Below are 24,801 nucleotides of genomic sequence, written 5' to 3'. Positions count from 1 at the left end.
ATAGTTTGCATTTACCCACTGAATCAAACAGAGATGATTGCAGCTCTCTGGCATGCACAGTAAAAACATAGCCGCCTTGGCTGATTTGAGCCACACTGAGACAGCTTGCAGATGTGCAGGTAATGCAGTTTTACCAGAGGAAACATCTGCATCTCTCCTCAAATGGCTGCTGCACGTCAGGCGCCAACGGGCATATTTCACCCTCAAGTCTGACTGCTAGGCAGTCACAAAACTTAGTGCTTTTCAGTTTCCCAGGCTTGCACCTTGATTCATCATATTTCTCAAAGTTAATGCATGCTGAGAAACGAGCCTGGTTCAAGCAGAGGCGGGCACACCCAATAAGAGACAGAAACAGCTGCTTACAGGGCCCAGCAGGTGCCGTGGGTCTCCATAACACTAGAACAACCCTGGGTTTTTCATTCTTCTCAGGTGCCTGTCACATAATCCAGTTACAGCAGTGTAGGCTGGGGAAAAGAAAGTCATACCAGCTTGTGTCAGCAAATCCAAACCATCCCTTTAACGTTTTACACATCATATTCTAACATTGCTAGAGTCTCATGTTGCTTTTCACTTTTTCTGTACTAAAGACAGGCTAGATAAATATTCTGGCTTCTATTTAGAGAGTCACAGCATTTATTATATTATAGGGATATCCTTCTCTATCCTTACTCCAAATTTCATCATTGCCACTCTGTGCTTATGTATTTTTCACTCTGCACTGATATTTGGACTGGAGAGCCTCATTTGATCTCCATTCCTGGAAAACTGGTGTGACATTATAGGAGCAAGAGGACTGAAAATTGTCCCCTGCCATGCCAAGGTAGATCCTGAGCATACAACGTTATGAAATACACAAATGCACATCAAAAAAGATGATTTAGCTGATCTTTGCTTTTTTATGTTTTGAGTGACAATTGAACTACAAAAAAAGTCATAGGCCTTTGACTTATGAAAAACTTTGAACATAATTTTTAAGCTGACTCGGGGCAGAAATGGTTTATAAAGGAGTGTAATACAGACCAGTGTCATACTTTGCCTGCAATTCACAGTTGAGGGAAAATTCTGCCAGTGCGCACTGTGTTGGCAGAGCTGCTTCACTGACGCAATTTCTGTGCGACGGAGACGTTGCAGGAGCCAATCAGGAGGCAGCTGCACTCAGGCCCCGCTGTACGGTGCAGACTGGAGCTGGAGATGGGAGAACCGCAGCGGTAGGACAAGGGCCATGATATCAACAAAATTTAAACAGTAACTAATGGACTTGCTGTGCGCCATGCAGGCAGCTCACGAGCATCAGCACATTGATGCCGCAGAGTCAAACTATTCATAAAAACACGCTTTTCACCCGCAGGCAGCGCTAAGTTGTTTTTTTTTAGCTAGCGGGCTCATGTGAGCTAACCAGGCCCAGCGACGATCAACTCGCCAGCTAGCATCTCAGAGTTGACTGACATTGTTTTTGTCAGCGACGTCTGCTAGCTACACGGCTAATGTGGTTTAGGGGACTGGGGACAATTCAGCCTTTGTTCTGATTCATCCCTGTGAGAAAAACACGGAAACAAACCAGTGCGGGTGAAATTGGCATCGCTAGCGGCGAGATAACCAGTCAAGCGTTAGCGCAGCCTGCTAACGGGAGCTAACCGAGTTGAGGCTCAACACAATAATACCATGACATCCAGGAGGACAGGTTATGCTGGTAGCATGGACTCTTCTCCGTCGGGGAGTGGCGGCAGCTCGGTGAACAGCGGAAACCGTAAACAAAGTATCATCAACATCCCCAACAGGACCGGGGCAGAGTCCTGCTACGAGCGGAAAGTCGACAAGACCGGGTACGCTCCCTCCCAGGGCAACATGACTGTAACATCACTGAAATCACGCCTCGCCCCCACCATTCAGACTGCAATGTCCGCCGCAGTCGACACGCTCCTGGGCGAGGTGGTGCTTGTGCTGAACGAGACGCAGCAGGAGTTGCTGAACAAGGAGCAGGAGAACGAGAGGCTGAAAGTGCGCCTGGAGGTGTCGGAGAGGGAGCTGAAGACTCTGCAGGAGTGCCTGTGTAGCGCTCAGAAACTCATAGATCAGCTGCAGATCTCCTACACGGGCACCCAGACGATAAGTCAGTCTGTGTTTGCCCCCTCTCTGTCCTCGATCACCTCCATGACCGCAGGCATGGACCGGGACCACCAGAACCCCCGCAGTGTGAACGGAGCCGGTGTCGACTTGGGCCTCGGTGGCTCTGTGGATGACTCCCTCCACGGTTTTGAGCCAAGAGATGACTATAAGATGTGCCAACTTTCAATCCAACCAGATGGCTCCGTGACTAATCACACTCTTGACTCCTTTGCAACAAACACATCGCATATGTGCTCCGACTCCAGCAGACCAGGTGAATGTACAGCAGGCCTAGTTTGGCCGCTTGTGGAAGGATTTGTACACGCACGCCTCACGTTGCAGGTGTCCTTGGCAAAGAGGTTTTAGGTCTCAGTGGGGCTGACCTGTTTAAATTCAGGTTAAAAGCTAGGGGTGAGGGGAAATCGATTCACTTAAGTGTTGCACTTTGTTTTTTAATAGATTTTTTTTTATTATTATTATTACTGAATCGATTTAAAGTAAATGGGTTTTGCAGGTTTCCCCTTTGCAGACATGCCCACCTCATGCCAATTCCATGCAGTTGGAGTCAAAAGCCATGCAGTAGAAATGTGTTATTGTGGCATGCTCTAAAATGGTGTATTTCTGCATCCTGGGGCCTAAACAGTCTTGGAGTTGCATAAATTGGGTTTGACTGAAAAGCTGAGACTGTCAATGATACAATGAGCCTAATTTTATTCCTGTGAGACAATTTTTTTGAAACTTGACATCGCTGTGTAGAATGACCCACTGTTACCTTTAGGATAATCAGAGCCGCATGAAACCTTAGAAATGCAAACTAATTCAAAAAACAAAACGCTAGAAATTGCAGTATCGAGTTGCAGTGCTTGTAGAATCTCATTACTTAAAAATCACAATACATATCAAATCGGCACCCAAGTACTGTGGTGGTATCGAATTGTGAGATAAACATATCATCCCAGCCCTATTAAAAACATAAATCATGGCTTTGGCTCTGTGTTGTAGTTTCATGTGCTCATAATGACCATTTCTGTATACTTTGATCTCTTCAGATGAGCGGCAGTCTCAGGGGCCCGGTGGAGGCTCCCGCTTTGAGATTAAAGAGGAGCAGGGACCGGCTTCAGGCTCAGGTCAGGCCAACAGGAAAGAGCCAGGGCTGCGGAGTGACAACAGAGTGGGTGATGGTGAGCAGTCGGGCCATAATGTTGGTGAGCTCGGCTACGTTCAGGTCGCTGGAGAGGACGGGGGTTCCCAGCGTTCTTTTACGTACCCTCTCCGCCACCCGAGACCCATGCGACCGCGCTCTGGTAACTTGCCACAGGATGGACTCGATGGACAGAAAGCAGTGGCCAGGACTTCTGGAGGCGGGAGGGTAGACAGTGTTTCACCAGGCAGGGCGGATGACTCTGCAGGGCCATCAGTGTCCGACGCAGTAGGGGAGCCGTCTGGAGATCGCCCCCACCACTGCCTGGAGTGCGGCAAGACCTTCCGCCTGATCTCCAGCCTGAAGAAGCACATCCGCATCCACACCGGGGAGAAGCCCTACCCTTGCGGTGTCTGCGGCCGCCGTTTCCGCGAGTCAGGGGCCCTTAAGACTCACCTGCGCATTCACACGGGCGAGAAGCCGTACTCTTGCTCGGAGTGCGGCAACAGTTTCCGCCATTTGGACGGTTTGCGCAAACACCGCCGCACGCACACGGGGGAGAAACCCTACGTGTGTGCCATCTGCGGGAAGCGCCTGAGCCGCCTGCAGCATCTCAAACACCACCAGCTCATCCACACCGGAGAGCGGCCCTGCTGCTGCCCCTTCTGCAATCGCAGCTTTAAAGAGCCGGCGGCGCTGCGGAAGCATGTCCGCACGCACCGGGAGGAAGGCGGCCACATGGGATTGGGCGCTGGCGACGAGACAGACCCAGACGCCATGGACGACATTAACAACCTTCACCCAGCCGCTCCCTCGCCTCAGATGAGGTTTGGAGAGTGGGGAGCAGAGGAGGATGAGAGCTCGGTTGTGGACTGTGTGTAGGTTATGTTTAAGGGACTGTTGTCTGTTCTCATTCGTACCGTAGAGCATACTCCAGTTAAAAAGTGGAACATTAAAATGGTCTTCCTATAGCTTCTAAACATGGTGGATAAGGAAGTCCTGTTCCATCCTTTCTAGTAAGAGTCAGGCTGTGTGTAACCCTAGCCTTGGAGTGCTATTCAATTATCAGGGTAGCCTGTTTTCACACTGTCACGTTTTACATTCTTAGATGTACAAGTAGCTTTTAAAATATCAAATGTTCAACCAGTTTCATGTTCTATTTAAGTATCAGCACATAGTATTTTCCCCTTCTTTCATCAAATATCCATAAGCAGCGGCAGTAGCTTGAAGGTTAGAGAAGCGATCTTGGCACAGAGAATCACCAGTTTCCCAGGGGTGACTGGGGAAATCAGCGGAGGAAGCGAATGAAAAGCTGTCTCCCCACCTTCAAAAATACCCTGCAAGTGCCTTGAGCAAAGCACTCAACCCCGAAGTGACTCAGTGGTGCGGCTCTGTGGTCGATTGTTCCAAGACTGTTTGCGCTGGACAGATCCCAGCTGCAGCTCAGCAAGGACCAACTGTTTAGTGTCAGGACACGACATTTCCTACATGCACACATTAGCTTTGGACTGAAATTGTAAATGTTATTAGTTCTTGAACGACTGAGTAGGAATGCCTTGGCTTGCAAGCTGAATTGGCCAGAGTGAAAGACATAGATCCGTACTGTCCTGGAGTCAGTAGTGCCTCTGCCTCTGTCTCTGTCTCGTCTCGCCTCTCCATGTCACTCTGCCATCTCCAGCGGCACAAACGTGAAGTTGTCCAGTCAGGCTTGAGTTATTTTTTCCGGTGATTACTTTTTCAAGCAGTTAACAAGTGAGAATGGATGGCCATTATTGTAAAAGATTGCCTGCTGAAGCAGACTAGCTCGAGATGGGGGAACATTTGTTAATTCATTCATTTATTATTCAAGGAGGATTAGAGAAGGGTGAAAATATATTGGCCTCAGTATTCACCACAGACAGTGCATTTGCTGTATGATTGTCATCTCCTTCATTTACGGACCATATCTGTACCCGACAGCATTCCTTATTTTCCATGCCGTCTGCTATATCTAGACAGCTTTTCCTTTTCTGGACTTCCATTGTTGTGATTGTTATTATTTTTTTTTTTTTAACAACCAGTTACTGTCAATTACCGGCTGACAGACTTGGGTGCGTGCATGTGTATATCTGTTACTCATCTTGCACCTACGCCTCCGAGCAGTTACTGTAAATAATGTAGTTTTAGTCGACTTACCTGGTTAAATAAGGGTTCAACTTTACGTGGAAAAGTTAGTGTGCAACGATGTTCAAAGACTTTTTTCCCCCCCAAGTCTGTCCTTTGCAGCCATTAGTATGCTACTATATAATGTAAATATTGTATTTAATCCTATTCCAGTTGCTTCCTGATAGCACGCTGTTACAACACACACAGAGCAGCTCTGATGCGACACGATCGACGCATCAGGATGAACAGCAGAGCGCGACTCAGCGTCTCTGCCTCTCAGCCTTTTGGGCCTCTGGTGTCATATAAACATGTATAGTACTATGTTGACCACCATGTAATTATACTATGTACATTTACAAGTGTAAGTCATTTTTAAATTACATTCAGAGTATTAAATATCTGTCACTGTAAACCTGGAAGATGTTTTGCCAAGGTCGTCTTTACCCCCGATATCATATTTGTTGTTTTTTTGTACCACATCCTGGGGGCCTTTGCATGTTGAGTTGAACTGAAATACTCATACTTCCTTCAGGCTGAGAAGTTGGTGTAAAATGTGAAATGTATGATTTTTTTTTATGCTTCTGTGTTTAATATTTTGTTTCCCATCTCATACATACTGTTACCTAAATGTTACTATATTAAAGGGCCTTTGTTTGTACTGCTTTGGTGGTTCTTTACTGATTTGAAGTTGTGGGTTTACTTCAAAGTAGGGTCGGGAGAGAATAACAGTGAATAAGTAATAACTCATAACCTCGGGCTATCTTTGTGTGACCTTGATGTTTTGCCCAATCTCTTTATTTTATCTTTATTTTAATCAATATGCACATTGCATTGTTTGCGTGATGGCAGGGAATGCGGAGGGCCATTATAACCAACTCTAGAAATGATTTTCCACGCTTACTCAAGCTTTCCTAAATTGACAGTTGTCGTGTACACACCCACAGACGAGTCGTAAATAACACCTTGCTCTTCCCTCAGTCCATGCTGAGTAATGACAAGTTGTGTGTGTACTTGCAAACTGCTATTTGAGGTCACCCTTGGTATGATTACAAAACCTAACTAATGTTACCGGAAGGTGGGGGGGGGGACTTGGCTAAGGCTTTTCACTCACAATACATCTTAACTGTTCAATCCTTACAAAAGACTTTTGCTTGCTTGTGGATTTATCTAACATTTAGTTTCATTCCTAAAACATCGCTCTTTACCAGACTGTCCTATAGGGCCACTGTCCCAGGGATCATTAAAGATTTATCTGATCTAAATCTCTATGCAATATTCAACAATTCCCCGATGTGTCTCTCAGTAATGCTCAACACCATGATGTTTTCATCCATGATAACCATTTCACTTAGCTGTGCAGGCAATTTCATGCAAAATATCTAAATACATGCCCTCCAGCACATGTCACTCCAGTTAACATTTCAGCGTTAACTCCAGCGTTAACATTTCTGGGATATGTGGCCATGGGCATGTTAAGTAAACATTATTATTTGGCTGAAATGTCCCTTTAATGCATTCAGTGTGCAAAGTCATCAGTGTCCTGGTTTCATGGCATGATCCTCCTGGAACTATAATGCACAAGACATTATGTATAAACATCATAACCCCTTTACAATAACCTGGTTCGGCTTTTTTACTCAGTGAAGTGACACCCAAATCAAGGAGATACTAATACAACAGATATATAGTTATGTTTAAACATAACCGTGACCAATAGCTTATCAGTAGCCTACGCCATTGATCTTTTTTATGCTGTTGCCTCACGAGCTTATAAGAAAAATCATCTATTCAACCTGACTGAGATGAGTAGAGTGATGCATTAAACTGTGAGGAAACGTGCTCTTCAACACCACAGCAAGCTAAAAGGAGGAATCAATAGATGTGGGCGGTAGTAATAGTGGCTTGACTTTACAATTGAAGGATCATATTGTGGAGAACCAATCTAGTATGGCATCTTTGTAGGTTAACCATCTTCTTTTATGACCCCTTTGTGCTGGTCAGATCTGCTATAGAAGTATATTCCTCTGCATGTTGTTCTTACCTCTGTATGATGTTATTTCAACTTGTATAAAATTGTTTTCACACCTGATATAGACTAATTTGTCCCACGATCACAGCAATGCTCCACATTGCTGTACAGTTATGGTAACCCAAACTATTTATGTTCATAGTCCCATTGTGACAGACACATACTGACATATGCATTTCAAGCAGGCTTATTGATTTCTTTTGCTTTCACTTAGATCAAATGGAACGGTCACTATGAATGATTTCAAGTGTTTGCAGTGAGAGAGGCTTTGAATGGGAGTCGTGACCTCAGACTGAAACAGTTACATCACTTGTCTGTCACTTGAACACAACATTTCCTTGCACGTATCACCTGAGCTGCAGCTCTTTGAACATTCAACACAAAGCCTGATTCATCAAAGACGGGAAGGTGAGACATCTCAGTGGTTTTGTTTAAGTGTGTTGAGAGAGCCGAGAGGACGCCACAGCCGTTTTAATGACAGCCACAAAGTGTTAAAGAAATCCCACATAAAAGCCAAAACGCTTGAGCAACACAAAAGCATTTAGTGTGCATGTCTCTATTCTTCCTATCTTTGAGGCTTCACTCTGAGGCTGAGGTCACAAGTGAAACTTTTTCATGCTTTTTCTTCCGTGAAACTGATTTGTTTTGGAGTGCCATTGAATGAAAATGAAGAACTGGGTTTCCATATGGGTTTGGTGGCATAGCAACAGTCAAAATTTAAAAATTTACAACATGCAATTAATCGCATGGAAGTTGCTCTGTGTATCAGCCGCAACCAGATATTGCCAAAGGGATTTCATGTAATTTTTAATTAAGTTTTTAATGAAAACTGATATGCAGAGCAGTGGGTGTTAGTTTGGTGTTCACAGTCCTTGCCTACCTTGAGCCCAGCTGTCTTGGTTAGCCTGGGTCCCGAAATCCTGTCCTCATCCCAGGAAAGCAGGAAAGTTTTTAATTTCAGCATTAGACTGTTACACAAATGTCCTCACACATGATCTGAATCAAATACAAGCATGGTGGTAAGCTCGCTCACGCTCTTTTCTGTGCAAACTGCATTTCACCCTCAGATAGACAGAATTGTCAATATTCCCTCTCTGTGTGAGCATGTGTTTTTTGATGCTTCTCATGATGGCCTATTAATTCTTAGTCATTGTTTTTACTCCCCTTAATGTATAAAATTGTCCTGAGATCTTGCAGGTTTCAGTGAACCTGTGAATGAGCTACCGTGTGTGTAAATAATAATTTCACATAATAACAATGCAAAATAAATAATAAATAGAATAACGATTAAAGGTGGATTGTGTGTGATTTACAACTAATCTTCTCTCTTTAATTGTGTGTCTGTGTGTGTGTGTGTGTGTGTGTGTGTGTGTGTGTGTGTCTTGGCAGTGATTGTCACTGTAATGGTGAGTAGCAGAGGCTAAAGAGAAATGTGAGAGCAGCCTGTGAACTCTCCTAAGGCCCATGCAGTCATTTCCTTAGCGACTGAAAGTAAACATTCTCACTTTTTGGAGAGGAAGTGACTCAACCTCTCTGCCCCCCCCCCCCCCCCCCCCCCCCCCCCCAGTCATATACATACACTCACACACACTTTCACCCCCTGACCAGTCATGTGACCCTATAGAGTGACTGGCCCACCACAGCTCCTAACAATGGTTCACCTTCACTTTTTTCATTGCAATTTGCGATTAATCAGCGTGCTGTCTTTGAATCTGGACCATGCACATCTGCTTTTTGTGCGAAGGTATTACAGAGACAATGACAAATATCATCAGGTTGACTTTGGCTGCTGCTTTTCTGGGCTTCCAGCCACTGGACGGCAGCGCATCAGATTCAGTAGATAATTGTGTTTCCTCCAGATGTGGTTGAGGATTATTGGGTCACACACACTGATTACAAAAACTGGAAACATGCTCTGTAGCAGTTATGGGGGTGGGGTGTGTGTGTGTGTGTGTGTGTGTGTGTTGGAGGGGGGGGGTCTTTGATTACTGAGCCATGTTGAGAAGGAAGGAAATGAAATTATTGTAACAGTTTGTCATGGCTGTAAATGATGATGATGACAACAGGACTGGAGTCATAGTCTATAATTTCTAATTATTCATTTAGTTTTGCATGAAGTGTGGGGACAGAATGAGTGAAAATACAGAGAACACAAACTTCTGTAACTAATATATTACACTGATGCATACTGTCAGACACACTGTTTTTGATATTACTTTCCTTTTATAACAACAAGTATTCCCTTTATTTCTATCACAATAAGATGTGTAGTGGATAGCAGCCTACATCAACTCACCTTTATACTTCATAACTTTTTTTTTTTAGGTTGGTGTGTATTTTTTCTATTCTATTTAATGTTTTTCTATTCTATTCTATCATTTCCCCTGTTTTATGCTGTTTTATTGCTGTATACATGTCCCATTCTATGTTGTATCTCTTGTAAATCCTTTTGTCCTGCTTTGCTGGCATTTTTAAATAATATATTTTTTAGTCAGTAATATCAAGCTAAGGCGAGTTACCTGAAGATAAATGATCAGTTATCTTGTGACTATCTTATTATAAGTAATGTGAGGTCACAGTTGAGCTACATTTTTTATGTACCAGTACAGTGTATTCTGGCATTCTCTCACGTGTACATTCACACATTTGAAGGGCTCACCAAATACCACTGGGGGGTGTAATACAGGCATACATTATGTGTGTATGTGTGTTTTCTCTCTCCGGAGCGACACGCACAGCTGTGCTCTTATCGTTTGCAGAATGGGGGCTACGGGGGAGTGTTAGGAGAAATAACCAACAAGGAAATCACTTTCAGCTTAGCTCCTGCACTGCTTAGCTGGCCCGCAGCCAGGCTCCTCCAGAGAGGATTGACTCACCCCTTCTCCCCTCTCTCTCTCTCTCTCTCTCTCTCTCTCTCTCACTCCCTCTCTCTCTCTCTCTCCTCCCTTCTTTCTTTCCCAAACCCACATACGCACTCTCCAACTCTCCAGAGCAACAGGGCGAAGGAAGACCGACGAAAGCGAAGAGGAGTTCAGCAACTTTGAAATCACGTTGCTCCCTTTTATTCACCTCTGCAACTTGGCACAAAAGTTTCAAAGATGCCCAACATTTTGGTTTTTCCAGACGGATCACTCATGTACGCGAGGGAAGTGATTTCTTTTTTTCCTTGAGGGGAAAAGAGGGAGGACGCACTCGCTTTGGAGTTTACTCCCTTTTCCGCCGCATGAGACATCAAACTCGGCCGAGGCACAAGCGGAGCAAACCCCCGTCAACGACGCGCTTCGGGCCGGAGCCGCTGAACCCGTGTGATCTGGCTTCGTGAATGCCCCCAGCTCTGCGTGGACGGCAGTGAAGGATGCCAGGATGCCCTCTCTGATTTCCCATCTGCTTGTCATCTGGCTGAGCGTCCACAGGCTGGCGTGGTGCACGGAGCGCTCCTCCACACGGGAGCGCTTCAAAGTGGTCATCGCGCCCCTCATCTGCAAGAGGATCTGCCTGAAGGGACAGTGCCAGGATACCTGCGAGCAAGGCAACAACACCACGCTCATCGGGGAGAACGGCCAGGCGGCGGACACGCTCACGGGACCCGGCTTCAGGGTTGGTGAGTGACACTGAGATCGGTGGGAGTCTTGAACAATGGTGTTTATTTATACTGGGATATAATTAGGCCGCTGCGATTAAGTAATATTGCTCCCTGGCCTCTTGTCTAATGGTATTTTGTGCCATCAAGCCTTATAACAAAAGAGGAGGCCTGTTTGATTGGGCCATAAATGCCATACTTGTGGGGATAGCTGCATTTAAAATCACCCCACAGCATTATTAAACGTAATTAGTGTAAAATTAAAAAGGTAGATGATCATCTGAAGACACACAAGCACCAGTGTAAACAAAAGTGGTTTACAACTCCATAAAAGCGCCCATTCATACTTTTTCTGTCTTTTTAAGGCCCTGGGTTCCATCACTTTGATGTTTGTGATGTTTAGGATGAACCTTTTCAACTCGGTCCCATCCATGCTGCTTTGTTCTAACAAGCAGAACTTCTGGTGGAGATCTCAAGGTTTCCAAAGATGCCACATATGCCCTGCTGAGTTTACAGAGGAATGATGCACAAGACATGCAGATATTTTCCATTTGATGTAGAGGTAAAACAATGGCGTCTTGGGGTTGAACTTTTCACTCAATGTGATGTAGGCCAGGAAGTACGGTGTGCCATTGTTGTTTCAATATGGAAATAAATGTTTTTTTTTAATCCTAACTATGAAGAACTCAGGGTTCAAGGGGTTAGTTATTGTCATCCAGTGTCTGAGATGATTTGAGGTGGGTTCACCCTGGAATATGTTAGTCTTTCATTACTGAGGCATGGCTCATAATAACTGGAGGCATACACGTTACTGATGTATACTTTCCCCTGCTCCGGCCCGCTCTCCACAATGTCTGGTTGGCATGACTCGGGCCTTTCTGTGCTGTATCAGATCAGCTGTGGTGAGACATGGAGCCTCGCAGTCTGCATCAGCCCAACGCCACACTACAGCTCACTTGTCCCCGTGTCTCTGCTAATGCTGACAGAGCAGTGGAAAATATTAATGATCCAAGAAGTCCGGCCATGATTATGAAACCAATAGGCAGAGAAGGAGACTCTCAATGGACGGCTCCTCTTGTATCGCTGTGGACGGTGATGTTGTTCCATTGGAGATAATTTCCTCAATTTATGCCAAGAAGTGCTTGTTGCTTTATTAGTTATCATTCAGTGGGCCTTTTCTGTTTCACCCTGTTTCCCTAAAGTTGTCAAAACTATATTGCTATATAACCCAAACCTCACCTCACCTCTCCCTTGATGAAGCCTTTAATAAATAGTGAATAAAAGTAAAATTAAACCAACACTTTCTGCCAGAGTATGCCAAACACATCTTCATAAATATTACTTAACGTTATATGTGCTTACCATTATGTTACAGGGTGTTAGAAAACATTTTTCCTAACTGTTTGCACACTATTTGCGGATGCTTTGGGGTTTTGTTAAAATAAAGTATAGCCCAAACCTCAATTTGGATTCCAATTTTACAAATTAGCCCATAATGGCCCTGCTGCAGCTTGGCCCTAGGTAGTTTTCTTGATTTAAAGGAAGTTGTTATTTTTATGTCCAGAGTGGAGCACTGCAGTTTTCATTCATAGACTCTCAAATAGTTCTGCAGCTGTGTGTGTGTGTTAGAGGGAGCGCAGTATGTTTTAACTAATGATGTGGCAAAACATTTGCCCTCTCTTGTTTTATCTACATTAAACACCTTTTGTTGCGCTGTAAAGCACACCATGAGAAACTTTCCATGGTCCATCCTTGGAGCTTTCCCTTTCTATAACACCACAAAAACTTTTAAGGAAACATGTTCGTGTTTAACAAAGTTTGGGTAGCATCCACTTCTGCTCGCCTTGATGTCAGCAGGTTCATACTCCTGTAGATTTGCCACATTGGCACCCAAACCATCTTTTTTTTTCTATTTTTGCTTCAGAGAGCTAGATCAAATCCGAATGAGTGTCTTTCTAACATCAAATGTTGCTAAGGAGCTGCAGGTGAGGAGAGAGTGGGGCTCAGGAGAAGCTCAGTGTTGATGACTCTTAGGGCAATGCCTTTACACACAGTAGGTTTTTATTTTTAGCACTGTGGTCCCAATAAAGGAAGTCAATAAGGAAGTTAATGAGTATGAATCATATGAAAGCTGTAGACTACATCTGGTTGCTGGGCTGAGATGGTTGTTATGTCTGCTGTATCACACACAGTACTGATGTACGGCTGTTTCCTGGCATCTGCTCAGATATTGGCAGCCCATGCGCTTGTATTCTTTGACATGTGCAGGTGGAAGTAAGTGGGGTGAATGTAATCAAGGCTGAGTGAACTGTAGTTGTAATGCCACGACAGTATTTTTCCTGCTCGGCTCCATGTAGACCGCTCTGGACTCAGCAAGCTGGCGGGCCACCAACTCTCCCTTTTCTTCACTGATTTCCTCGCGGTACGTCACATTTTGGAGCTCCTGTGTCACATATTTCAAGAGAGGCGTTTGACATTCCAAGAATACCTCATGGTGCTTCACATTTGGTCTGGATAATCAAACTACCTCACCGTCACCTGTGTCTGGGATCTCATGGCTGAGGTAGGCTGTATGTAAAAAAAAAAAAAAAAGCCCTTTGCCCAGGTTGGGTTTGTCTGGCAGGCGATGCAGAGGAGGAGGCTGTTGTGTTGGAGGTGGACTGGAATGTGGTGCGGACAAGTGGAAATTTCTCTCGTCCATGTTAAAACACCCAGGGCAGCAACAATATGAAGACTTTTCCATATTTGCGTGGCTGTGACGTCAGCAGCTCTGAGGCTGAAGCCTACAATGAGCAAACCTGACGGAGCTGTTTCTCAGGAAAAAAAAAAACAAAAAACATAAACTATTTTCTGTCAAAACATTTTCAGAATGTCAGACTGAGCAAAAATAGATTTCAATATATTGTTTTAGTAGGGTGATTAGAAGTGCATGTTATTACTATCATTAGAGCATTTTTACAAACAGTCATGCCTTAATTACTGCTGCCAAAGAGGCCACGTTGTTGCCCCTGTCAGATAATTTGCCTGTCGATATATCTTAAAGGCTTACAAACGCATTTCTGTGTATTTTTGTGGGCAGATGGGCTTTGGGCCAAGGAGCAGCTGATTAGATTTTGGTGGTGCTCCAAATCTGGGACTGGATGATTACCACTTTTTTGCCATTACTGCAAAACTAAAGGAGACACAGACCTGGTTTCAAATTCTGAAGGCATCTTTGCAGGGTCAAGAAATCAGTTGAAATGGAAATTTAAGTGATAGGAATGATGCCGTAGGGATAGGGTGTAGCACCAAGCTGGACAATTATTCAATGCTCTTTTTTCTGTTTTGAGCTCTCTGAGTGTTTCTTTCTTTATTTATACGCACAAGCTGTTTATAAACAAATATTACTCACAAATATGAGCTCAAGTCTAAGTCAAATCTTAATTTCAGTCAAGTAATGAATGTAAACAATCACAACATAAACTGCGGTTGCTGATTTTTATAAAAAGAGGAGGTAATTTTAATTATATTAGCTCTCCCATGGCTGGATGAGACAGCAGATACTGTAGAGCACTGTGTGTGGGTGTGTGTGTGTATGTTTGTCCCCTGGTAGCTGTCCCACCCTGGGACAGAGGACCTCAATGATGTTGTCAGAGCAATGCCTCCTGGTCCTGGTTAATAAGTTCATATATCAGAAAGGCTTCTGCTTGGCTGTAATATTGTACTCATATCCATTCACAGTCACTTTTGAGCACGAGCACTTTACTTGGGTATTTCCATTTTATGTGACTTCATACAATCACTCCACTACATTACAAAAGGAAATATTTGTCCACTACAAATATCTGACAGGTGTAGCTACTAGTTACTTTGCAGAACAATCTTTTACATGCAAAGCTGAAGAAAAGCTCATAAAATTTGATGCCTTGTTAGAGTCAAGACTACCCAGCAGTATATGGAGTAGCTTGACGTGGCACCACCTGGACCACCTACAGCATTAAAATATCACTCGGAGGTTAATGCTTTAAGAATTTAACACACTGAAAGAGGCCGTTCTTCATAAGGAGAACTTTCACTTTTGATTCTTACGGGGACGGGAGACCCAGTTTAAAATGGTGATTTTGTTATTTAGTGTTATCTAGTATTATTCTTGAGTAGTATCTTCATCATCTCCTAAGATCTCAGAGTAAAAAGTGTAATTAAAGTCAAGTTTTAGGGTCTGTATTTTCTACAGTAATACATTCCAGCAGGACTGGGTGAGTTTTAGTCCCCTTTATAGGGTAAAAACACAAAGTCTTAACAGGGTCTAGACCACATACGCCAAACTCAAGGCCCGTGGACCAGATCGGGCCCGTTGCACAATTGTCTAGGGCCCACAAGATGATTTGTGATATTTTATTAATTTGACCCAGTTTCATTTGCCCACAGTGTGGACACTACAAACCCCAACATGCACTGCAACATCCTGCATTATCAGCACCACAAAAGTGGAAAAGTGGAAAAAAGATATTTTCAACTAAGACAGGTGGCGGAGGTTGTCAACCTACTTATATTTTGATGTTTGACTTTCGTAATATGTATGTCAAATATTTTGATCAGAAGTATGACCACTTTGGGTCAACAGTACTCAATAAATATAGGCGTACTGTTTGGCCCTCGAGAGCTACCGGTCCTACTAGTGCTGCAACAATATGTTAGCTAATGTTTTCTTACCTAACCTCGCTATTGAGTTCACGTTCTAAACTTGCACTTTGGAGGCTTGCAGTAGTAGATGTTATTAACGTGAGCCCTTGTTTAGCGTTAGATTGGTGAAATAATCCTAAAAAATGTAAAATTTCAGATTTATATCCAAGAGAAGCACAGCTGAAACTGGCATGCTGAGCCTAGAGGAAGATAAGCTGGAGAGTCAATCAAACGGGGGTGGGAGCAATCTAAACAGGTCGTGTTCTGATTGGATCGCTGCACTCATAGCCAATCAATGATGACGATGAAAATGACATATTGTAGTTTACCAACTCTTTCAATACATCAGTGGTTCCAAAACCAGCCCTGCGTTCCAATACCCATACTACCATACTATTTAGTAGGCAAAAATGAATTAGTATGTCCCAATACATAGTATGTCAGATGCAGTATGCCAAGAGTACCAGGATGTTCTACTACATCCGGACAGATTTCACAGTATGCATTTCAGCGTGCTTCTCTGGCCATTCTGACCCACAATCCTTTGTAGTGTGTCCCAATAGTATGCATACGCATGCATACTGCATACTACACTACATACTTTGTAAGGGCAGCTGCAGTACATGCTAAAAGTAAAAAGTAGAAGTATGCGATTTGGATTGCAGGGCAGTTCTCAGCTCTGCTCCTTCACACCTGAACCATTTAAGAGCCTCATGCTGATTGGCTGAAACAGATCTACCTGAACAGGGCATGCATGAAGGTGCCTTAATCGGTTCAGATGTGCAAAAGTAGAGCTAGAACAAAAACCAGCAGGACAGAGGATCCTTGAAGACTGGGTTGGGAACCACTGCAATTCATTGTACAGCTAATATGTTTACAATCGGACCTGAGTAAAACTGTATTTGCAGGATGTTTACTGGCACATTTTTCCAGCATTGCACTGCTACTTTCACTAGTAAAAGACTGGAGCAGCTTTAACACCACAGGGATTATTGCTATGGCAGAGCTTATCTTAAATGTCTTATCTGAGCTTCAGTCATGCATGCTGCTCATCAGCTTGAGAAGTTTTATCTTTGGCAGGTGAGACAGTGTGCTCCTGCCCTACTTGGCATGTTTTACCTGCATCACATGAACCACATTACGCCGAATTCAAAATATGTTAAATCTGCGGCCATGTGTTTCCAATGATATGGAGTGAAAATCTACATGCCATCTCTATATTTCACCTGCACACTTCCTAAAAAACCGTGACAGCGTGGAAAGATGAAAGCCTCTCCTGCATGTTGGTGGGCAGAGAGAGAGAGTGAGAAAAAAAGAGATGTTTCTAACCTATGCGCTCTATTCTTGGATTCTGCCTCGTATCTGAGAAGGGCACTGTAACTCGTCATCGGGCTCAGCAGGGGCGGAGGGGGGGGAAAAAAAAGCACAGCATTCCTTCAGCTGTGTGATAGCTATAGGGAGCAGTGAGCGTGCATCGACCCTATGTGAGGTTCTGCACAGCGAGAACGGGACTGAAAGAACGGGCGCACATTTTTCTGTTCCCTGCCATTTAATTTCCCTTTCACCCTCCTTTTTTTTGCCGTTTCTGATGTATTACATAGTGCAGCACTTAGAGAGCGAGAGGAAAGAGGAAATGGCATGTGACAAGGGTTGTTAGTTGGATTTTCAATCAAAATATTTTTAGAGCCTAGAGTGCACCTTTACACGCTGATCCCCATGTTCCGCTTCTCTCCGCTCGCTGGTTGGGAAAGGAAACAATGCCTCCCAGATGAAGCCTCGCTACCTACATTAGTGTTATTATTATTTTTAATCCTGGACACTTCAAAGTGTGCAGTCAGGGTTTGAGGACAGGGAGAGGTAGAGTGCAAGGGCTGAAAGCACAAGGCAGAGCTCTGTGGTACAAGGTGAATGAAGAGCCTTCTCTGCCCCTTGAGGACTGGGTGGTTTTATGTTTGTTTGTGTGTGAGTGTGCGTGTGTGTGTGCGCGCGCGCATGTGCATGTGTGAGGATGTGTGAGAGTGATCTGTTTTCCCATCTGTCCAATTGTTAAAGGCCTATGATATCATCATTTAAAGATTTTTTTGTTTAGCTGGTGGCAAAAAAACTCATCATTTCAAAATAAAGTGGCTGTGATAATGATAAAATAACGCTATGATTGTCGATACATTGGTTGTTTTGACTGGAATGCGGTTTGTGCAGCAAGTGTTAAGTTCATGCTGACATCTTCTGTGGCAAATAGAAATTTTGAGTGCCAGCTGCTTCTGGTTCCTCCAGTTCCTCCAGTTCGCTGCATCTGGCCTTTGCCTGGCTTGGCTTATTCTGGCGTTGCTAGCACAGAGGCATCCCATCCATCAGCCTCACTGACAGCAGCTGCTCTGCTCCCAGAGAGCTCTGCAAGCCTCGTCTTCCCTCTGCATCTCAGCAGCATCCCCTCTCATTGTAGGGCTGCGGGTGTGCAGGCTGGTCTGCTGGATTTATCTGGGACAACTGCAACCAAGATCCTGGCGTAGTGCAACGTTTTAGCCTAAGATGACACCAAATTTATGCGCCATTCAAACATCTGAAAACATCCCGTTGAAGATGCCTGACACAACATTTTATTAGTCAAAATTCTAATTCAAGATATGTATAATGCAGTATCTAAGGTCTACATGTCCACACGGTGACTGGTTTCATGATACCATTGACATACATGGAATCTTGTTGCCTTTAATCTACAATTCACATGTGACAAGTAAAAAAGACCAATTAAAGATTTGATGAGTAAATATTTCAGGTGCACACATCCATATTTGAATTTTGACTAGCAAAAATACATAGTAAGAAAAGATATCTCTTAATTGCAACTACTTGTAAAAAGCTTTTTGGATCTTTGAAATATGACTGAAGATAGTCAGTTTTAGAAATAAGTTTAACTAAACAGATTAGATATTACTTATAAACTAAAAGTAGAATAACAGCCAGACAGAATATGGCGGTCGATATCAGGGATTGCATTTTCCACTAGTAGAAACTGAAATGGAGATATCTTTAATTGACGTTTTATTGAATTGTAGACAAGAGCGAATGAGATTCTGTGCAAGTCAGTGGTGACATTTTTGACTTTTACAGAATATATAGGTCACAATGGTGTTTTTTGTAATTAACATTGCTTTATGTAAACTTAGTGTGATAAGCAGTAAATAATGCATTGCAGATATCTTGAATTAGAATTTCTACTGGCAAAATGTCATTTTCAAGTGGAGTTTTGACTAGTAAAAACTGACTTATGACTGATTTGGTGGCATTTTAGCCGTAAACGTCTCGCCGTGAGCCCAGTCCTTGAGGTTGTTGGGGGGAAACAGTCTTATCATAGCCTGTTCTGTGCGTGTCTGCCCCTCAGATGGGTATCATGAGAAGGGGATATGGCTATTTCAGGCTATCCCATGTGGTTCTGTATTTAGTGAGTAACATGACAGTAGTGAGTGACAGAGTATGTAATTGTGGTTTGTTTTGGTTTTCCCTTGGCACAGGTCAAAGGTCCATGGGAGACTGAAAATGAGGAGTGGTCAGTCTCAAAGACGGAGCTGGAGCTGCTTGCTCTTTATTTAGGAGGTTTAGTTTATTTTACCTTTCAGAGCCCTCTGCCCTTCCCCACAAGCTCTTCCTCCCCTTATGCCAGACTTTGGGAAGGGTGGTCTGACACGGGCGACCAAAAACCTGCAGCACTCCGGATTTTGCCACAGGTTGGACTGCGCCCAGAGGTGAAACCGGGCATGGCTCCCATACTCACACCCTCTCAAACACAAACACACATAAACACTCAAACACACACACACATACACACACATACAGAAGAGAAAGCAATACACGTTCATTTGCAGATGATAAACTGTGCGTGCTTTTTGCAGCCTCACCTTTGCTGAAACGTGCATTGAGCGTGTGTATTTGGAGCCATATTGTCAACTTCCCCTCAGGGCTGCGTTTTAACATTTATGGATGCTGTCTATTTATGCTTCTCAGTATGAAGGGAAAATAATACATGTGGTTATTTGGGGTCTGCCATTCTCGTTAAACTCACATCCTATATGCAGACATCTGTTAGGGTTTATATAGTACCCAGATGCATATTAACGTTTATTTAGTGATCCCAGCAGGAGTTTCTCATTGAATCACGCTCTTTCATATCATCACCAACTGCAATTAAGTCTATATTGCCATGGAGGTTGGAAAAAAAGTGCCAGGGTAAAACAAAGCACCAATTAGAGATCTTTTTTGGAACGTCACGAGGGGACACCATGTGTATGTGTGTGTGTGTGTGTGCAAGGGTGGAGGTAATCGAGCAGTGTACTGAACGCAGCTCAAACAAACAAGCTTCTCTGCCATCTTTAACACTCTCCTCCCATTTGCTTAGCGAGGGGGAGAAACGGAGCAGTTATTTAAAGCAGCGCAGAGGAATGCGAGCGCCAGAGAACTGCAGCCGCACCACGCAGGACCCTGTGTAGCTGTAGCGATTAGCCAGGGTAAACAGAATAACACAGCCTCCGCCAGGGCCGCTGCCATCAGCCCGAATCAGGCAGGGCCCTCGTGGCTCTGCAGCTCACTGTCATTAGTGCCGCACATGCCTCGGTGCTTAGGGCTGCACGGGTCTCCCGCAGGGCAGGTACAGTATCTGACATAATCTCAGCGGAGCAGTGTCAGCGCTCCACTACCTGCCTGCCTGCCTGCCTGCCTGCTATAGACGTCCCTATAGCAGAGGCATTTAGGCACTCATTATATGACATCATGCGGAGCGGTGCCAAGATCCTGTCTGACTCCCTGACTCTCTTTCCACAAACATCTCTGCCAGAGGGGAGTGACAGGGTAACTCTGGAGTCGTGCCCACCCAAGAGCTATGGAAACCACACCACATAGTTTTATGACATGTGAAATTCACATTGTGCAATGAGGAGTGTGATTTGGGATAATTGTGAACCTTCTTACTCAGATCAGGACTGATACAGCTTCTCAAGATAATAGCGCTCATCGTCGTCCCGAAGGTTAACAAGCAGGCGTCTCTGACTGTCTGAAACAAGCAATGAAGGCTTTGCTGCCGGCGCTGGCATACGGAGACACTTTTTGTTTGGATAGCTGAGCCCAGGGCCGCTGGACTTTGTGCCAAGTGTTCCCGGGGGCCGATGGAGCCCAGAGGTTTGGGGGCCGCGGGGTAAGGAACGGATAGTCAGGTTGGTGTTTTCAAAAGGCAGTGATTATGTCATTTACTCCCCAAAGACTGGCTCAGACTACAGCAGTCTGACCCACTTCATACGTCGCTCTCCCTCTCCGTGTGGTATGTGGTCTCACAGTGCCAGCGGATCGTAGGCGTATTTGGGGGACGCGGTTTCCTGCTTCGCGAGCGATCGTAAAGGGAAGCGCGTCACAAGATGATAGCCGTTCCACTGCTGTCACCGTTCCCTTTTAAACAGAGGCCCAAGTGGCAGTGGTGTTTACTCTCTGTGTCATCCAGGGTTGCTTTGTCTTTTCCCTTTCCGTTTTGGTGGCGGACAGGGTTGGGTAGCAAGTGTGTACGTGTAACACTGTTATATATTCTAGATACGAAGAAAAGCTTAAGCTAAGTCACCTGCAAATGTGTATCACAAATGTGTATGTGTTATCACAGGCACAGCTGTTATGAGAAGGTAGCGGATCACCTCTGGAAATACTTAGAAATTTACTTAGAAACTTAGAAAGCTTTTTAAATAGTGGCAGTGCAAGAAGTGTGTGTGTGTGTGTGTATATATATATATATATATATATATGTGTGTGTGTGGGAGGGGGTAAAAGTAAAAGTACTCAAATAATCAAATCATGTTACTACAATTTTTGTTTACTAAAATTTGATGCAATATGATGTATTCTGCTCCTTTATACTGTTCCTATACTTGTGGCAAAGTAATCCCAAAATAACTAAAAGTAATCAGGATACATTATTGAGTTTCTTGGGGACTATATTACTAATTGCAGTCTTGATGAGATGTTCTCTCTATGTTAAAATTTACATTTTCCAAACCATTTTCTTTTAAAATGCTTCTTTCAAAATAATCTTCCAGCATTACTCAGTTTGGGTAATCTAATCTGATTTTATTCTTCTCCTGTACACCTCAAATAAAGTAATCTGAAAGTTAGTAAAAGCGGTTTTGAAGTCTCTTTTTTCTGATTTGCTCCTTTATACCTCAATTATAGCAAAGCACTGTAATCTCAAAGTACAGTCAGAGTATATCATTGAGTCTGGGTAATATTACAGGATTGGATTACACTTTTGATGAGGTAACATGTGAGTGGAGTACAGTTTTAAAATAACCTTCTTTAGCCCAGAGGGAAATGTTAAAGTGTGATGATTCAGGACGGGCTGTGAATTATTACTGACATTGAATCTTAGTGAAAGTGACTCACAGGGCTCCCAGCGAACAGGAGTCCGACTGTGGGATAAATTGCTGCGGGTTATTTTGCCATAATATTATTGTGCTCAAGCCGCTGAATAATCTGGATCGGTGATATTTTCTGGCCTCCTTCAAATTGGTGCTCCAGACGAACGCCGTCACATTTCCTGAAGAGGTTGCGTTTGCTGTAGCTCAGCCTTTTGGTTTCAGTGAGCTGGTGAGCTTTTGAACTCCAGTTTAAAGAGCTATAATTTGTTGTTTTTGTGCTGGGAATATTTGAGCTGGGAGGGTGCGGCTGTGGCTGAAGGAGACGCTGTGGTGGGAGGGGGCTGACGGTGCGTCATCTCCAGACAGACAGGACTGAGTGGGCGGGTGGGTGGGTGGCCACAGGGCACCCAGAGGGCAACCCCCACCCTCCCTCCCGTCTGTCTCCTTTCTTTCTTACATACAGTAGATGTATGGTCAGGGATGTTTTTCTGTTTATTCTATTCATCCTTTATTTAGCCATGAAGGCCCCACTGACGTACAATCTCTCTTCCTCTTACTCAAGATCTTCCCCACAGCCGTCGCTTCACCTTTAATTTGGTGAAAATATAAAAATGTGTATCCCAGACGGTGATTGTACGGATGCTACGTGGTTTTTACTTTTTCCAGTATATTCTGTTTCCTACATTTGTGTCTGTGTAGTCTCAAACCGCACACGCACCACTGAAGGAATGTATGTATTTCTTTCCCCTTAAGGTAAAAAAAAACAAAAAAAAAACAAGCATCTGGGGGGGAAAAGCCCTCCTGAAACATCACATTATTCTTTATAGTCTGGATTTTACAGTTTTCCTCTTTCTCTGCCTCTCTTTTTTTTTTAAACTTTTCTCTCTCACTTTCCCTGATATGTGATATTTCAAATGATATTTCAGCCTTTCCCCCTCTACCATTTCGTGCAGTGGAAAGTCCTGTCTTTCTCTTCACACTGCCTCAGAGTAAATCATGACATTATGAAGAAGGAGCTCTCACTGCTCTGTCACATGAAACACTCTGACGAGAAGAGTTTTGCGACAGTTTTTTTCATTTCTTCTTCTCCTTTCTCTTTCCCTCCTCGCCCTCCGCTCAGCTCGCTCCTTTGAATGCTGCATGGGAAAATTATACGCTCCCTGGCTGTCTTGGAAGACACATGCAAGCCAATTTTCAATATTAAATTTGTGTTCAAAGCAACGGCAGTGAGGAATACAGTCAAATTTGGAAGATCTCATAGCTTAATGGAAACCATATTTTTGTGAAAACGTGGCCTTTCTAGTTAACGGTAGTTCAGTTTTGTCTGTTTTCAAATTGGAAAAATACGTCGAATTATTATATCACATAGTTACCGAAGGTTTAAATACCTTCAGTGCAGGATTAGTGGTCTTTGCATGGGATCCTGGATTGTGCTTAACATTTTCCAGAAACTGTTTCTTTGCCCTGGCCATGTGGAAAAAGGGATCACGATAACAGCTCCACATTCACAGATCCCGCCCCCACCTTCTCCGAGCAGGAACAACCAGCCAGCTCTGTTTCGTGCCTCGCATTCATTCATTCATACCGCCAAATAACACTTATGTTTGTTTGATTTTTAATAACACACCGGCTGTAGTCTCAGGAATGTCTCAGATCCATAAAGACAAAGGTGTGGTGGAGCGGAGCGCGGCCGCCTCGGAGAGCGACTGCAGGTCACAAATCCTGCTAATGAACTCCGGGCTGATTCTTCTCAGGGAAGAATCCAGTGGAAGAGAAAATCCTCGGTATGATCTCAGCCTTAAACCTTTGTGCTCTTATGCAGTATGTAATGCTCAACAGTCAGCTTAACCACAGCAGTGCTCCAGGAGACAGCACACTCCCCACTTAATAGCACTAGCAGAGAACAAACACACACACACACACACAAGGACGAACACACCCATGCATGTAGGAGATCTGCAGAAATCATTAGTCCATGCATCATTTGCACCTACAGTCAGTCTTGCCAATATGGCTTGGAGGCATATTTGAAGGAGGAAAGTTACAATATGATAATAACATACAAATTGATTAGTGAAGACAGACACGGACATTTGACACCTAATTTGAATTTGGAACCCATTCATTATGTTACAGGCGTTAATTGAAAGTGCAGCTTCAAAGGGCGAAGCTGGTGATACATGAGCAAATATTAAAAATTCTGCTGTAAATATTTTCTCTCTCAGAACAGTTTGGCTGATAGAAATGTGGCCAAGTGTGATCAGAGAGCAAGCTCTTTCAACACCAGCCAATCAGGGGCAAGAAAACTGGTCAGGTGACCCGCCCTTAACCAACAATATAAATTGATTTATGGGCAAAAAAGGCTCATTTTCAATAACTTGATAATATGAGTACAGTTTATGGATTCTAATCTATTAATCCAGTATGAACTACAATAATAACTTCAACTTGTTAAGTTATTAAGATATTAAATAGTAACAACTAGAAAGTAATAGCTTTTTTAAGCCATTAACTCTAACTACTAGCTGCTGGCTGCCAGCAGAACAGATTTTTCTTTATTGTTTAACTACTTTAAGCCTGCACATGTTTTTAAAGTGCAGTGGAGAGACAAGACCAAAGTGACTATGATGGAAGGAGTGCTTTTTTTTTCATCCATTTCCAACCGTCTGATGTCTCAGCTCGTATTGCCCATCGCCCCGTCTGCCCATCACTCACACACACTGCCCATCGCCCGGGGCATTTAAAATTTGCC

General features: G+C 43.8%; 2 protein-coding genes across 4 annotated transcripts in view; both read left to right on the top strand.

The window, feature by feature from the left end:
* The first annotated feature begins 1,073 nt into the window (after window positions 1-1,073).
* LOC115371784 (zinc finger protein 16) lies at window positions 1,074-6,050 on the top strand. Its single transcript, XM_030069309.1, has 2 exons — window positions 1,074-2,380; window positions 3,156-6,050. The coding sequence occupies exons 1-2, from the start codon at window positions 1,663-1,665 to the stop codon at window positions 4,127-4,129; spliced, it is 1,692 nt and encodes a 563-aa protein (XP_029925169.1). The 5' UTR covers window positions 1,074-1,662; the 3' UTR covers window positions 4,130-6,050.
* Window positions 6,051-10,406: 4,356 nt separating this feature from the next.
* Window positions 10,407-24,801, top strand: part of ltbp3 (latent transforming growth factor beta binding protein 3) — a 47,128-nt gene continuing 32,733 nt past the window's right edge. For all 3 annotated transcript variants that reach the window (XM_030069494.1, XM_030069493.1, XM_030069492.1), the window contains exon 1: window positions 10,407-11,022. In XM_030069494.1, coding sequence (XP_029925354.1) covers window positions 10,785-11,022 — 238 coding nt within the window. In that variant the 5' untranslated portion in view covers window positions 10,407-10,784. The remainder of the gene's footprint in view (window positions 11,023-24,801) is intronic.

The sequence above is a fragment of the Myripristis murdjan genome, chromosome 14, assembly GCF_902150065.1.
Source record: "Myripristis murdjan chromosome 14, fMyrMur1.1, whole genome shotgun sequence".
In the NCBI taxonomy this organism is placed as follows: Eukaryota; Metazoa; Chordata; class Actinopteri; order Holocentriformes; family Holocentridae; genus Myripristis; species Myripristis murdjan.
Note: the sequence above shows the minus strand (reverse complement) of the source record. Positions and strands in the feature narration are given on the sequence as shown.